Source organism: Pelophylax lessonae, assembly GCF_965119305.1.
Source record: "Pelophylax lessonae genome assembly, chromosome: 6".
NCBI classification, from domain to species: Eukaryota; Metazoa; Chordata; class Amphibia; order Anura; family Ranidae; genus Pelophylax; species Pelophylax lessonae.
In genome coordinates, this window is record NC_138773.1 from 125,083,447 (window position 1) to 125,099,327 (window position 15,881).

At 46.0% G+C, this 15,881-nt stretch overlaps 1 protein-coding gene across 2 annotated transcripts in view; it reads right to left on the minus strand.

The window, feature by feature from the left end:
* ABCC1 (ATP binding cassette subfamily C member 1 (ABCC1 blood group)) overlaps nt 1-15,881 on the minus strand; it is an 891,484-nt gene that overhangs the window by 96,678 nt on the left and 778,925 nt on the right. For both annotated transcript variants that reach the window (XM_082260033.1, XM_082260032.1), the window contains 3 exons: nt 10,135-10,334; nt 8,218-8,344; nt 890-991 (listed from right to left, as the gene is read on the minus strand). In XM_082260033.1, coding sequence (XP_082116159.1) covers nt 890-991; nt 8,218-8,344; nt 10,135-10,334 — 429 coding nt within the window. The remainder of the gene's footprint in view (nt 1-889; nt 992-8,217; nt 8,345-10,134; nt 10,335-15,881) is intronic.

Consider the following 15,881-nt stretch of genomic DNA (forward strand, 5'->3'; position numbering starts at 1 on the left):
GCACTATAACCCAATGGTCAAAAATAAAGCCGCTGTGTCCATCAATGAACATACGATAAATCTGCATTTTTGTTTATTTATATATATATATATATATATATTTATATTTATATATACACACACACATATAACTTTTTTTTGGTGGAAAAACGACATCATCCCTTTAGGGCTCTTTCACACGGGCGTTCCGTATGTCCGTTTTTCTCTATGTAAATACGGATGTCATCGGATGATCATCCTCTGACATCCGTTTTTTGTCAGTTCAGTTCAGTTTTTTTGAACGGAGGAGAACCCTATTTTTTCTTCCTTTCAAAAAACGGAACGGAAGCAAAAACGGATGTCAGTGGGGTCATCCGCAGACATCCGTATTTACATAGACATGCATTATGTCAGTTTTTCATCCGCAAACGGATGGGATGAAAAACGGACATACGGACCGGATGACACAAGTGTCATCCGTGTCCGTTACAAAAAAAAAAAAAAGGACCTGATCGGGCAAAAAAAAAGGAACGCCCGTGTGAAAGAGCCCTTAAACTGATATATATATATATATATATAAAAAAAAAAAAGCCAGTTATCTGTAAAACACATTTATCTACATATTTGGATGGATTTAATGCAATCTTAAGCTTGTTGATGTAAGCAGATCATTAATTGAATAGTTTATTTTGCCCTTTTTACTCCAAAGAGATAAGAGGCATTAGCAGCTTCTGCCTATGCCACTTCTATCCACTGCTCTTCATGAATGTACATATCTATGAACATGCTGATTGTCAGAGAGCACTGGAATTTTGTCTGCACAGGTGGCCACTATTATATAGTATGTCCATAGCTACACAAAGACCACTATTACAGAAATAAGCTTAACTCTTGAATGTTTGCATTGTACCTCCTGTTCCAGATCGGAGTATTCCTTCACTCGCTCTACTGCCACTATATTGGTCTCAAGTTCTGATGACATCCTCACCAGCCAGTTCAGGTATGCTGTCACCTATAACAAAAAAATACAAATAGACTACAAAGCAGAACTACAGTGGGTACGAAAAGTATTCAGACCCCCTTAAATGTTTCACTCTTTGTTATATTGCAGCCATTTGCTAAAACCATTTAGATTCATTCTTCTTCCTCATGAATGTACATATAGCACCCCATACTGACAGAAAAACACAGAATTGTTGACATTGTTGCAGATTTATTAAAAAAGAAAAACTGAAATATCATATGGTCCTAAGTATTCAGACCCTTTGCTGTGACACTCATATATTTAACTCAGGTGCTTTCCATTTCTTCTGATCATCCTTGAGATGGTTCTAAACCTTCATTTGAGTCCAGCTGTGTTTGATTATACTGATTGGACTTGATTAGGAAAGCCACACACCTGTCTATATAAGACCTTCCAGATCACAATGCATGTCAGAGCAAATGAGAATCATGAGGTCAAAGGAACTGCCTGAAGAGCTCAGAGACAGAATTGTGGCAAGGCACAGATCTGGCCAAGGTTACAAAAAGATTTCTGCTGCACTTAAGGTTCCTAAGAGCACAGTGGCCTCCATAATCCTCAAATGGAAGACGTTTGGGACGACCAGAACCCTTCCTAGAGCTGGCCGTCCGGCCAAACTGAGCTATCGGGGGAGAAGAGCCTTGGTGAGAGAGGTAAAAAAGAACCCAAAGATCACTGTGGCTGAGCTCCAGAGATGCAGTCAGGAGATGGGAGAAAGTTGTAGAAAGTCAACCATCACTGCAGCCCTCCACCAGTCGGGGCTTTATGGCAGAGTGGCCGACGGAAGCCTCTCCTCAGTGTAAAACACATGAAAGCCCGCATGGAGTTTGCTAAAAAACACCTGAAGGACTCCAAGATGGTGAGAAATAAGATTCTCTGGTCTGATGAGACCAAAAAATGGATTTTTGTAAAATCTTACCGTAAAATCCTTTTCTCTTAGCTCATCGACAGACGTAGTCCTCGGTGATACACCACCTTCGGGTTATGTTACCTCCGCAGGAGCAGGACTAGACAGGAAATTAAAAAGCTCTGGCCACACCCTAGGGGCAGTCCCAGAGGGTATATCCTCTCTCTCTCTGCCTCAGCAAATCAGTTATGTGAAAAAGCAGTGCTTAGAGAATTTAACCCAACCCAACTCCAAAACAGAGGGGCGGGGACTACGTCTGTCGATGAGCTAAGAGAAAAGGATTTTACGGTAAGATTTTACAAAAATCCATTTTTCTCTAGCGCTCATCGACAGACGTAGTCCTCGGTGATACACCACCTTCGGGACGTCCCAGAGCAGTATCACCACTGAGGGGTGGGAAAATGGAAATCAAATCCCAATCTAGAAGGCCCAACCGGTGCCAACTAGAAGTTTACAATGCTCATCCTTAATGATGAGACTCAACAAAAAAATTTTTTCAAACAGAAAAAAACCCTCGAGGTAGACCACCGGTCTCCTCAAATTGCGGCCTGCAAAACTTTGCGGCCAAATGAGGCATCCGCCGATGCCGTCACATCAATTTTATAGAATTTAGTAAAGGTATGTACCGACGACCAAGTGGCCGCCTTACATACTTGGACCACTGACGCCTGATGGCGAAAGGCCCAGGAAGTACTGAGCGCTCGAGTGGAGTGCGCCCTAACAGGGAACGGAGGACTCTGACCCTTAATAGAATAAGCCTGTACCACCGTTTGTCTAATCCATTTGGCAATGGTCGCGGCAGATGCAGGCAAACCCTTTCTGGGGCCATCCGTGATCACAAAAAGTGAATCCGTCTTACGGAATGATTCCGTAGCTTTCAGGTATACCCTGATTGCCCGAACCACATCCAAGGAATGCAACGCATGTTCCCGATGATGCTTGGGCTGAGGACACAAGGAAGGTAGTACAATATCTTCATTCAGATGAAAATCTGAAACCACCTTAGGAAGAAAAGATGGCTTAGGATGAAGTACTACCTTATCCCTATGAATCACTAGGTATGGGGACTGGCATGATAATGCAGCCAGTTCTGACACCCTGCGAGCAGAAGTAATAGCCACCAAGAAGACCACCTTCTGGGATAAAGTAAGCAAGGGAATCTCCCTGATGTTTTCAAAGGGAGGTTTCTGTAGAACCGACAAAACCAAATTAAGATCCCAGGGCGGTAAGGGCGCGCGGACTGGAGGAGCCAGGTGCCGCACCCCCTGGATGAAATTCCGCACCAAGGATTTGGTAGCTAAAGGTTTCTGAAAGAAGATTGCTAATGCTGAAACTTGACCCTTGATGGTGCTCAAGGCTAGCTTCTGCTCAACCCCTTGTTGCAAAAAGGCCAATATTCGAGACACCGAATAGGTACGTGGAGGAAATTCTAAAGATTCGCACCACGCAATATAAGTCTTCCATGTGTGATAATAGACTTTGCTGGAAGTCGCTTTCCTAGCTTTAATAAGGGTAGGAATGACAGAAGTAGACAAACCTCTGTCCTTCAGTACTTGGGTCTCAATGGCCAGGCCATTAAAACCAGCGACTGTAAAGCACGAAGGTAAATAGGTCCTTGAGACTATAGACACTCCCTGAGACGAAGTTCCCACGGAACGTCTGCGACTAACCTGTCCAAGTCGGCCAGGCCGGCTTGAAGAGGCCAGCCTAGAATTTCTAGGACCACTGGCGCTGATTGGATCTGAACCAGGCGTCCCTAGAGGTACCTGGCCCCGACCATCCGAGAAAGTCTGGTCGTTTTCTGTTCCCACACATTTATCAGATACCTGATAGTTATCAGGCAAGGTGATCTTTTCTGGTTGAACCTCAGGGACCGAAGTCACCCGACTAGAGGCTACTTGGCCTATCTGGTCAATCAGATCCGATTCCTGTGAGGTATCGGGACTAATCTTAGGAAAAGGTAAAGGAAAAGATCTATACAGGGAACGGTAGCTACCGCTTCCTGTACTAAAATGTTGGAAGGGAAGAATCGCAGCGGTAGTAGTGGTTGATGCTCGATCTAATGTCCTGAATACCGGTGAAAACGTCCCCCCACCCTGAAATTGGGTGGGGGCGCACCTTCAGGCTGTGTACTCCTTTACTTCGGGTTTGGCTGGGTTGGTCCTCTGCTTGTCCGACCAGCCCTTCTTGAACCCTCCTGGAGGAGTCTTGCCTTTCCCGGAAGTACCAGCCGGGCGTCCTTTATGGGCGGTAAAGAAAGGTCCTCGCTTGTTGCGAGGTTCCTTAGCTTTTGCAGCCTGTGGCAAAAAAGTACTCTTGCCCCCGGTGGCATCCTTAATGATTTCATCTAGGTTGGCTCCAAATAGACGATTCCCCTGGAAAGGGAGATTGGTCAAAGTCTTTTTGGAACCTAGGTCAGCTGACCAGCATTTTAACCACAGCACACGTCTGAGGATCACTGCTAACTTAGATGCATGCCCTAACAAGGGAGTAGTGTCCAAGGCTGCGTCACAGATAAACCGTAGCCCTTGTATGATCTGTTCTATCAAATCAGATGTCTCCTGGGGAATATCTTTTCCCCTAAGATCTTGGCGTACCATCTTCGCCCATTCTGTAAGTGTCTGGGAAACTAGACCAATAACAATTACTGGTCTAAATGCTGACCCTATCAGAGAAAAGATAGTGCGGGACTCCGCTTCTATCTTTCGATCCACCGGATCCTTAAAGGACGAAGTGTCCTCCACTGGAATAACCGTGGCTTTATTCAGCCTGGAAATAGGCGGATCCACGACTGGTGGTACCGTCCATTTCTTAATGATGGATTCCTCAAACGGATAGCGTCTAGCAATACGCTTGGAAATAGTAAAGGTACGTTTAGAATGTTCCCATTCTCCTTTAATCTGATTTCCAAAACATTTAGGTACAGGAAAAGCCTTCGCCGTCTTGATGGGCTTATTAGTCCCAAAAGGCCTCTCTGTTTCAGTTACCTCTGCCGGTAAAGCCTCAAGTTTTAAGGTTTCTTGCACTGCCACAACTAGTGCGTCCACCAATGCTTCTTCCTGAATTATAGCAGGAGAAGAAGCGTCCTCCTCACTGTCTGAGGGGGCTTTACCTGGGATAGCAGCCCTTGCAGAGGAACCTGCAACTGCAGTGACCATCTCTGAATCAGAGTCAGAGGTGTCAGATAGTATAGGGGTAGGCGGGGGTCGCTTCCTTGACCCCCGTCCCTGACAGGCCGCCTCCACCCGAGCCACCATAGACTCCAAAATTGCTGTAAATGACTCTATACTCTGTACACCGGCGGGTCCCGAGGCCCCCTCGAGGGAAACAGGTGGGGGAATCTGTGTGGCAGGGTCCATAATAACTCCAGTTACTTCCTGGATGATATAATTCAAAGTAAAGAAAAACTTTTTTTTTTTTTTTTTGACCCTCAGCGCCACAAAAAACCCCTTAGTGTTACCTGCTAGGGATCCCTATCGATCGAGAGAGAGAGAGATAGACCCCCAGGCTCACCACTTGATGTTCAGAGTTGAACTGCAACAGCTTACAGCGCTGTCTTAGACAAACAGGAAGTCTTTTGGCTGGCTGCCCAGGAAGAAAGGAGGCGGCTCCGCCCCTCTGTACGCCTTCCGGCGCCTCCCCCAAGCTCCACGAGGTGTAGAATCACCTAAAACATGGCCGCCCCCATGCTGGAGACACGAGGCTACGCCAAAATGGCGGCTCGTGCGATCCAGCAAAAAAAATGGCGGCGGCCTGTGCTGACTAGCGGTGTGCTACAGGCACACAACACTCTCTCTGCATGGGGATATGGCGTGTTTGGCGGTACCGGCCCTGGCGGACCGCATGGCCGTTCGGGAGGCCTGCTATTAGCTGGAGATCTGACTTGGAAGGCAGTCTACATGTCCATGGCTTCTGACTGGTAGGTAGCTTATACTTAACCCATAAGATTCCCAGAATGCCACAGATTACATCTTTAAAACATGTATACAATAGATAGTTAGCTCCCAAACCAAGCCTCCTGGCTTTTGCACACATAAAATCACACTCAAAGTAGGAGGATTTGTGACATGTTATAGGATAGAAAGAAACTCTTTCTTACCATACAGAGAGGGGCCCGCGTTCACCACAAAACCCGTCAGGGAAAACAGGGGGAACATACTACTCACCATACCGGAACCAGGCGGGCACCAACTCCTGACAGTACCCCTCTCCACCGGGGCGGGAGGGCTGTCGACCGATACAGACGCCGTGACTCATGGTCTTTGGCGTTTCAGCGAGACGTTTAACTCGCGGGTTCAGTCCTTTAATGGGACTTTGTCGCGGCCGACTCAGCGCGGAGCTATGGCCTGCACGCGCTCGTAGGCTGAACTGGGGTGACCACCGGATCTCAACATCCAGCCCGTCGCCCAGTTCAGCTTTCTTGCTTGAAGATCTCACAGGAACACTGGAGAAAAAAAGCTGTCCAAAAATCCTTTTAGAAAAAAATTTCTTGCCAGGACCTAAGATCCCAGCAAGGTATCTAGGTCCTTACTCCTAACTAGACAGAAAATAACTGATTTGCTGAGGCAGAGAGAGAGAGGATATACCCTCTGGGACTGCCCCTAGGGTGTGGCCAGAGCTTTTTAATTTCCTGTCTAGTCCTGCTCCTGCGGAGGTAACATAACCCGAAGGTGGTGTATCACCGAGGACTACGTCTGTCGATGAGCGCTAGAGAAATAGAACTTTTTGGCCTTAATTCTAAGCGGTATGTGTGGAGAAAACCAGGCACTGCTCATCACCTGTCCAATACAGTCCCAACAGTGAAGCATGGTGGTGGCAGCATCATGCTGTGGGGGTGTTTTTCAGCTGCAGGGACAGGACGACTGGTTGCAATCGAGGGAAAGATGAATGCGGCCAAGTACAGGGATATCCTGGACAAAAACCTTCTCCAGAGTGCTCTGGACCTCAGACTGGGCCGAAGGTTTACCTTCCAACAAGACAATGACCCTAAGCACACAGCTAAAATAACGAAGGAGTGGCTTCACAACAACTCCGTGACTGTTCTTGAATGGCCCGGCCAGAGCCCTGACTTAAACCCAATTGAGCATCTCTGGAGAGACCTAAAAATGGCTGTCCACCAACGTTTACCATCCAACCTGACAGAACTGGAGAGGATCTGCAAGGAGGAATGGCAGAGGATCCCCAAATCCAGGTGTGAAAGACTTGTTGCATCTTTCCCAAAAAGACTCCTGGCTGTATTAGATCAAAAGGGGGCTTCTACTAAATACTGAGCAAAGGGTCTGAATACTTAGGACCATGTGATATTTCAGTTTTTCTTTTTTAATAAATATGCAACAATGTCAACAATTCTGTGTTTTTCTGTCAGTATGGGGTGCTATGTGTACATTCATGAGGAAGAAGAATGAACCTAAATGATTTTAGCAAATGGCTACAATATAACAAAGAGTGAAAAATTTAAGGGGGGTCTGAATACTTTTCGTACCCACTGTAACTAGAATCAACACTTTAATAAAGCTATTATCCAAATTTTTTGAAATGTAAGCTAAAAAAAAATTCTGAAACAAGACCAGGCTTCTATCTATAAGTGACAATGGCAAAGATGTGCCTGCCACAGGCAGCAACCTAGCCTGGTGCCATTTACTTGCAGCTTAACTCCAAAATTATTCATCTATTTTACACAATGAAGAATATATCTTAAAGTGGAACACTGTCAATTATGTCCTTACCCTCTCATCTATGCTCTTCTCAAAGAATAATAAAAAAAAAAAAAGAATAAATACAACAAAAACAAGGGAAATCATGGTAGTCAGCAGCTTATCGGCTACTAAGGCACACACGTAGTATCTGGCTTAAATATCCAAATACCTACCCCTAAGAAACACCTATATTGAACTACTGCTTTGTCATAGTGGGACCATAAACATACATGATCAATGCATTTTTGGTACCTCATAAACTAAGTATTTATCCTATAAGGAAATTAAAGTGATCAAATTCCAGGAACAATGGAAAATAAATAGAACACCATATATTCTGGTGCACAGGTTTACACTTGCTGTGTATTGTTAATCTGACACCACACACACACTTTCCATCTATATTATCTAATTTAAATAATTTTAAATGTGTGTTTTGAAATGTATACACTGTAAATAACTAAGGCACCTTTGTACCATTTGTGATACTTATTGCAAAAAATGAATGCTTTATCTTGCTTTGTTTTTTTTATTTTGATATGAATACCAATTAATACTTTTTTACTTTAAAGTTACTAAAATTAATAGAAAAATAAATGATCAAGACAACTTACCTGTAACGCATAGGAGACAGAAAGCCCAACTAACCCAGGACTGAGTGTAGATCTGGAAATAACTGCAAACAGGGAGGAAAATAAGACAATACAGTTCCCAACGAATTCCAGCCTGATGGCCAACCACCTAAAAAAAATAATAATATATATATATATATATATATATAACATAACTGTCAGTTAATTATAATAACACAAGAAAACACTGGCTGGTTACATTATTTAAAAGTAAACACCAATAACTGGTAAATTTAGCCTTTGCTTCAACCCTCTGTAATCAGAAAATGAGCTTCAATAGGTTCCCAGAGCCTATTCACCAAACAGGTCTTCAAACAGCTGGTTGGCAGAGGTCTACATTCATATTCAGGAAAACCTAAAGATCTCACAAAGAAAGGAAAAAAACGTCTTGAATTTTTTAAATGTATTTGGATATTTTACGAAGAATGGGCTTTGAATTTTACACTAAAAATTATAGCTGTATGTCCTCCAAAGTGGCAATAAAATTTACGGCTAGAATGGATAATGGATAGGGTAGAGTGGCAGGAACAACCAATGTGTCAGTGGAAAAATTTTGATAATTTTTAACCACTTGCCCACTGCCCAATGTGCTGCTACTGCGGCAAAGTGGCTCGTTATCGTCTGGCGACGTAGACCTACGTCACCAGTCTCTCCCCTCTCTCGGCGGTGCACACGCGCGAGTTGGGCCAGGGGTGGAGAGGCGGTGATCACCGCCGCTCTTCCCTGATCGTCGGGGATCAAGTGAGGAAATCCGCCCACTTGTGTAAACACAGCGGGCGGATCTCCTATGTGACAGGCAGGGACAGATTACAGGATTCAGCATAGCTGAACCTGCGATCTGTGTCTCTGTCACACAACCCCCTCCCCCCATACACGTCAGTAAGCATGAGGCATACATTTAACCCCTTGATCACCAATAAAGTTAACTCCTTCCCTGCCAGTGTCATTATTACAGTAACCGTGCATATTTATAGCACTGATTACTGTAGTTATGACACTGGTACCCCCAAAAGTGTCAAAAATGTCAGTTAGAGGTCCGATCTGTCCGCCGCAACGTTGCAGTCCCGCAAAAAAAAAAAAAAATCGCAGATCACCGCCATTACTAGTAAAAAAAAATAAACAATAAAAATGACAAATCTTTCCCGTAGTTAGTAAACACAATAACTTTTGCGCAAATTAATCAAAATACGCTTATTGTGATTTTTTTTTTTACCATAAATATGTAGCAGAAAACAAATTGGCCTAAAATGTTAAAAAATTTTGATTTATAATTTTTTTTGGGGAATGATATATCAGAATGTAAAAAATAGTTTTTTTTTTCAAAATTGTCGCTCTTTTTTTCAAAAATTAAAAATCGCACAGGTGATCAAATACCACCAAAAGAAAGCTCTATTTGTGGGGAAAAAAAGGACATAAATTTACTTTGGGTACAGCGTCGCACGACCGCGCAATTGTCCATTAAAGTAACGCAGTGCCGAATCACAAAATATAGCCTGGTCAGGAATGGTGTATAATCTTCCGGTCTTAAAGCGGTTAAAAATAAGCTCATTGAGAATTTTTTGACAAAGACATGTAGCTAAATACTTTTTGGCCTAAATATAGGACAAAAATTGAATATATTGGATATTTTTTAACTGTCAAAGTAGAAAATGTCAATTTTTTAGCAAAATATTCGCTATTTTTTTAATAATATCGCAAAAAATGAAAAGCGCAGAGGTGATCAAATACCACCAAAAGAAAGCTCTCTTTGTGGGAAAAAAAAAGGACGTAAATTTAGTTTGGGTACGGCGTTGCATGACCGCGCAATTGTCAGTTAAAGTCGCCCAATGCCAAGTTGCAAAAAGTGGCCTAGACGTAAAGCAGGAAAATCCTCCGGTGGTAAAGTGGTTAATAATGTACCTGTTGGAGACTATGCTGGGGTAATAAGCTCTTTGATTTTCATCCACCCTAAAGTCGCTGACTTGAATGAATTGCTTCTGTTCTCCAAATGCTCGGATAACACTTGCTCCTAGCAGTGTCTCATTAAAGTGTGAATACACAGGTGATCTACTGACGGACTCCAAGCGTTTCAACTGTCGTGAAGTTGCCACGTAAAATCTCTATAACAAAACAGAATTCTGTACAATTAGTTTGTAGTCAACAAATCCAGCATCATTATGCATACAGGGATGTTGGTCACATTTGCTTAGCCATTTTAAGTTTTCATGTTAAAAAGTTTTCAATCCTTCTTTAATGCACCAAAAGCATATGACAAAACATAGGTGTTATTTGTTAAAAGCAAAGTGAAAAATGTTTTTGCCTATGTTAAACCTCAGCTCCGGTGTAACGTTAAAAAACCTTACCCAGCGGAAAATTCCCTACCCTCGTCACTTCCTGTGCACGTACGTCATTGAACAGCTGAGCAGCTTCCCATTGCGCATGCTCACAGCTGCGGAGGGTAGGGAATTTTCATGGGGTAGTATTTAACGTTACATCGCGTCAGATATCAGCTGTTGCCGCGCGTCCCACTCCGCATGGGCAGCCACAACATTAAATCATCTCCGCTCCAACCCTGAGATTTCCCTGCGGGCGCCCGTCATTTATCAGCAGTTGCGGCGTCCCACATGATCTCGGCTCCATGATTTATATTTTCATAGACCCGCCGACGCTTTTACAACTTGGAGCCGAAATCAGGGAAGTCTGAGGGGTTGGAGAGGAGATGATTTAATGTTGGAGCGGAGATGATTTACTGTACGCGCGGCAACAGCTTATGCGGTGTAACGTTAAAAAATACTACCCCGTGAAAATTCCCTACCCTCCGCAGCTGTGAGCATGCGCAGAGGGAAGGGTTCAGCTGTTGAATGATGTACGTGCACAGGAAGTGACAAGAGTAGGGAATTTTCACGGGTAGGGTTTTTTCAACACCAGAAAAAATGACAATCCTCCCTTGCAGTGTGCACACTGCAACAATAACCGCCTGCTTAGGTCCAGGGTGCATGAAAAAATTGGATTTTTGTCTTACCGTAAAATCTTTTTCTCTGAAGTTAATTGACGGGACGCAGTCTCTGTTCTTCATAATAGTAGGGTTATACTGCCCCCTACAGGAGTAGGACACTAGGCAGAAAAAAAGTTCTGACTACACCTATAGGCAGTTCCAGGAGGTATACTCCCCCTCTCTGCTATATCAGCGATGTCAGTTTTGTAACAAAGCAGTGTCAGAGAAAACAATACCAACCCAACTCAAAATAGACAGGCGGGTACTGCGTCCGTCAATGAACTTCAGAGAAAAGGATTTTACAGTAAGACAAAAATTCAATTTTCTCTATCGTTCATTGACGGACGGAGTCTCTGTTCTTCATAACAATAGGGACGTCCCAAAGCAATGCCATAAAACATGAGGGGTGGGAACAGCAGAAAAATAGAATTTTTGTAAGACCTTACCGTGAAATGCTTTTCTCTGAGCCCTCTGACAGTCGCCGCCCGTACAGTCAGCCTTCACTCGTGGGTAATGGCGCCTTCTGCAGGAGCAAGCTAGGCAGTTTGAAAGGTTAATAAAAAAATTTCTATACTTAGACACACCTCTAGGGGGCCATCCCTCAGCCATTATCCTGATCCAGTTATCACTGTTCCTCAGTTTGTAGCAAGCAGTACCGGAAGGCAACAACCCCCAGATCCAAGAACCAGAGGGGCGGGGGAGGCGACTGTCAGAGGACTCAGAGAAAATCATTTTTACTGTAAGTTCTTACAAAAATTCTATTTTCTTTTACGTCCTCTGACAGTCGCCGCCCATTCAGTCAGCCTTCACTAGTGGGATGTCCCAAAGCAGTGCAGGTGTGAAAGCTGGGAAGACGCAATCTACCGAAAAGGTAACGAAACAACCGGGCCGGAAAACAACCTGAGCCCAAAGGGCAACAAAGCTCAAAACGGGAGTTAACCCAAAAACAACATAAAACACCCCAGGAAGAGACAGAAAAAAACAGGTCTCTTCAAACAACCGCCGCACTCAAAACCTTGTGGCCAAAGGAAGCATCCGAGGATGCCAGTACAACAATTCCGTAGAATTTTGTGAAAGCCTGCATAGACAACCAGGTCGCTGCTTTGCACACCTGAGCCACAGAAGCCTGATGGCGATAAAGCCCAAGAGGCACCGACAGCTCTAGTAGAATGTGCCTTTACAGGGAAAGGAGGAACCTGACCCTTGATTGAATAGGCCTGAACAATCGTCTGTCTTATCCACTTAGAAATGGTTGCTACGGACGCAGCCGAACCCTTCCGAGGTCCCTCAGGAAGAACAAAGAGGGAATCGGACTAACAGACTCCGAGGCAGATAGGTAAACCCTGACTGCCCAGACCACATCCAAGCAATGTAAGGCAAATTCCTTGGGATGCTTGAGCTTCGCACAAAGCGAAGGCAACACTATCACCTCATTGAGGTGGAAAGCAAAGACCACCATGGGTAGAAAAGATTGACTGCGTTGCAAGACCACTTTATCCCTATGAACAACCAGATAAGGTGAACGGCAAGACAGCCGCTAATTCAGATACTCTGTGAGCAGAGGTGATAGCCACCAGAAAGGTAACTTTCTGGGACAACACTGGCAGAGGAACGTCTCTGATGTTCTCAAAGGGAAGCCGTTGCAAAATGGACAAAACCAAATTCAGATCCCAAGGAGGCAAGGGAGCCTTCCTCGGGAGAGCCAGATGCTGCACCCCTTGAATAAAGGTGAGAAGCAAGGAATTAGTCGCCAAAAGGACGTTGGAAAAGAAAAAGGCCAAAGCCGACAACTGACCTTTGATCGTGGTTAGCGCCAGGCGCTGATCCACACCTTCTTGCAGGAAGGCCAAAACCCCGCCACCGAAAAGGAACGGGATGGAAACCATGCAACTCGCACAAGACAATATACGCCTTTCAGGTGCGATGATAAAGTTTTCTGGAGGAAGCTTTCCGAGCCTTCAATAAGGTAAGAAGCATGACAGCATTCGGGAGACCTTTGTCCCTCAAGACTTGGATTTCAACAGCCACGCCGTCAAGCCAGAGACTGTAAAGCAGGATGGCAGATCGGCCCTTGAAACAGTAGATCGTCGATAAGTGGAAACCGCCAGGGAGGCTCGACGACCATCTGCACAATGTCTGTGTACCAAGACCGGCGAGGCCAGTCTGGGGCCACCAGAATGTCTTGAATCCGTTCCGACGTCAACATGCGGAGGAACCTGGATAACAGCTGAATTGGAGGGAAGGCATAAATCAGCCGATACTGGTGCCAAGGCACCACTAACACGTGAGTGGCGTCCGCTAGAGGAACGCGTGTTCTGGTCACGAACCTTCCCCACCTTGGTGTTGAGACGGGACGCAAACAGATCTACGTCCGAAGACACCCACCGGGCATGCAGGAGGCGAAACCCCTCTGGATGCAGGGACCATTCACCCGGGTCCAGGGTCTGGCGACTCAGATAGTCCCCCTGCCAGTTGTCCACCCCCGGAATGTGGACCGCCGAAATTGCAGGAACGTGCGTCTCGGCCCAAGATAGGATCTCAGCCACTTCCCTGGCCAATCGGGCACTCTTGGTGCCCCCTTGGTGATTGAAATATGCCACAGCCGTGGCGTTGTCCGGCTGTATCCGAACCGGGCAACCCGAGAGCCGAGTTGACCAACGGAATAAGCACAGCTTGATTGCACGAAGCTCCGAAACGTTCATCGGCAAGGAAGCCTCCTCCGCCGACCACGTCCCCTGGAGTTTGTGACAGGAGCCACCACAAAAGATCCAATCTTGCGAGGGGGCTCAGAGAAGTCCTCCTGACCAACGACTGAGGCGTTCTGTCCCACCTGGCAAGAATCTCTGCTTGCAGAGTTCTCATGTGAAACTGAGCAAAAGGGATAGCCTCGAAAGCTGAAACCATAAGACCCCGAGACCGCATGCAAGCATGCAGAGAGGAGAGATGGTTGTCCCCGAGGGACCTGATCTCGCCCTGCAAGGTCCGGAGCTTGTCCCCCGGGGAGAAAGACTTTTGCCTGAGCGGAGTCCAGGACCATATTCAGGTACGGGAGGCAAACCGAAGGAGTCAGAGACGACTTCTGGAAGTTGATGGTCCACCCGAATTCCTGGAGTGTCCGAATCGTGAACGACAGATCGCTCGTCAGCGTGACACACGAGCTCAACCTGAAAAGGAGGTCATCCTGATAACTGAGGACCGCAATCCCCTTTAAACGCAGTAAAGCCAGCACTGGAGCCAAAACCTTGGTGAATACCCTGGGAGACGAAGCGAGGCCGAAGGGCAATGCCACAAACTCATAATGCTCCTCTGCCACCGCGAAGCAGAGGTACCGTTGGTGACCCTCATAAATAGGGATGAGCAGATACGCATCCTTCAAGCCGATGGGGGCCAGAAAGTCCCATGGACTCAACGACACCACCACCGACCGGATGGATTCCATCCAGAACTTCTGTACCCTCTCAAAACAGTTCAAAGACTTAAGGTTCAGGATCGGACGCACTTTGCCCTCTTTTCTGGGCACTGTGAACAGATTGGAGTAAAAAACAAAAAACCTGTCCTGTGCAGGGACTGGCACAATGACTCCTTGGGAGAGAAGATCTTGAACTGCCCCCTTGAGATCCCTGAAAACGAGTCAGATGAAGATTTGATAGAAAAAATCTGTCTGCGGGGCAAGATCACAACTCGATCTTGTACCCTGAGCGAATCAGTTCGTGAACCCACCTGTCCTGGATGTGGGACAACCAGAGTTCCAGAAAAAATGCAGACATCCCCCTACCCCTGAAATGGGTGAGGGCGTTCCTTCAGGCAGAGGTGAACTGGGGCGCCGAACCGGCCTGACTGCCCTTGGTGTTCCTGACCATGGCTTCTTGTTACCATCTGAGGACTTGAAGGACTTCCCTTTATCCTGTGCCCCGAAGGCACCACAATGTGCTTTAAAGGAAGGGCCCCATCTAGCGCGGGGGGATTTACCCTTAGAGGACCGGGGCAAGAGTACTCTTGCCCCCCGTAAGCCCTTTGATCAACTCATCATGAGTGTCCCCAAAAAGTCGATTACCCACATAAGGGACATCAGACACAGTCTTTTTGCAAGCATGGTCAGCCGACCACCTTTTAAGCCAAACAATGCGGCGGATCGCAACCCCGACTGCAGACAACCGTGCAACCAAAGGGGCCTCATCTAGGACCACGTCACACAGGTACATCACAGCCTGGGTCACTTGATCCAGTATGTCCAGGGCAGCCGGAGATACCGACTCCGCCACCAACGTGCGCTTCAGCGCCCTGGTCCATTCCACGGCAGCTTGGGAGACCATCACTGAAGCGAATACTGGTTTTAGAAGGGAACCCACAACTAAGTAGATATGGTGGGAAAGCGTCTCTGTACGCCTATCAGCCGGATCCCTAAACACCAGGGAGTCCTCCACGGGCATTAAAGCGGACTTATTTAGTCTAGAAATAGTGTGGTCCACCTTAGGGGACACCGTCCAACGATTATCAACATCATCCGCTTAACCGACAGGGAGGGCTCATCATCCAGATTCAAAGTCTCCCCAACGAAGCTTATGAATGCATCAAACGCGGCACGTTCCTGTGCCGCCAAAGAGGAGGACTCCTCCTCCCCATCTGAATGTGAGGACTGAGACCCCTCAGGGGGGACATTATTCGTGGCAAC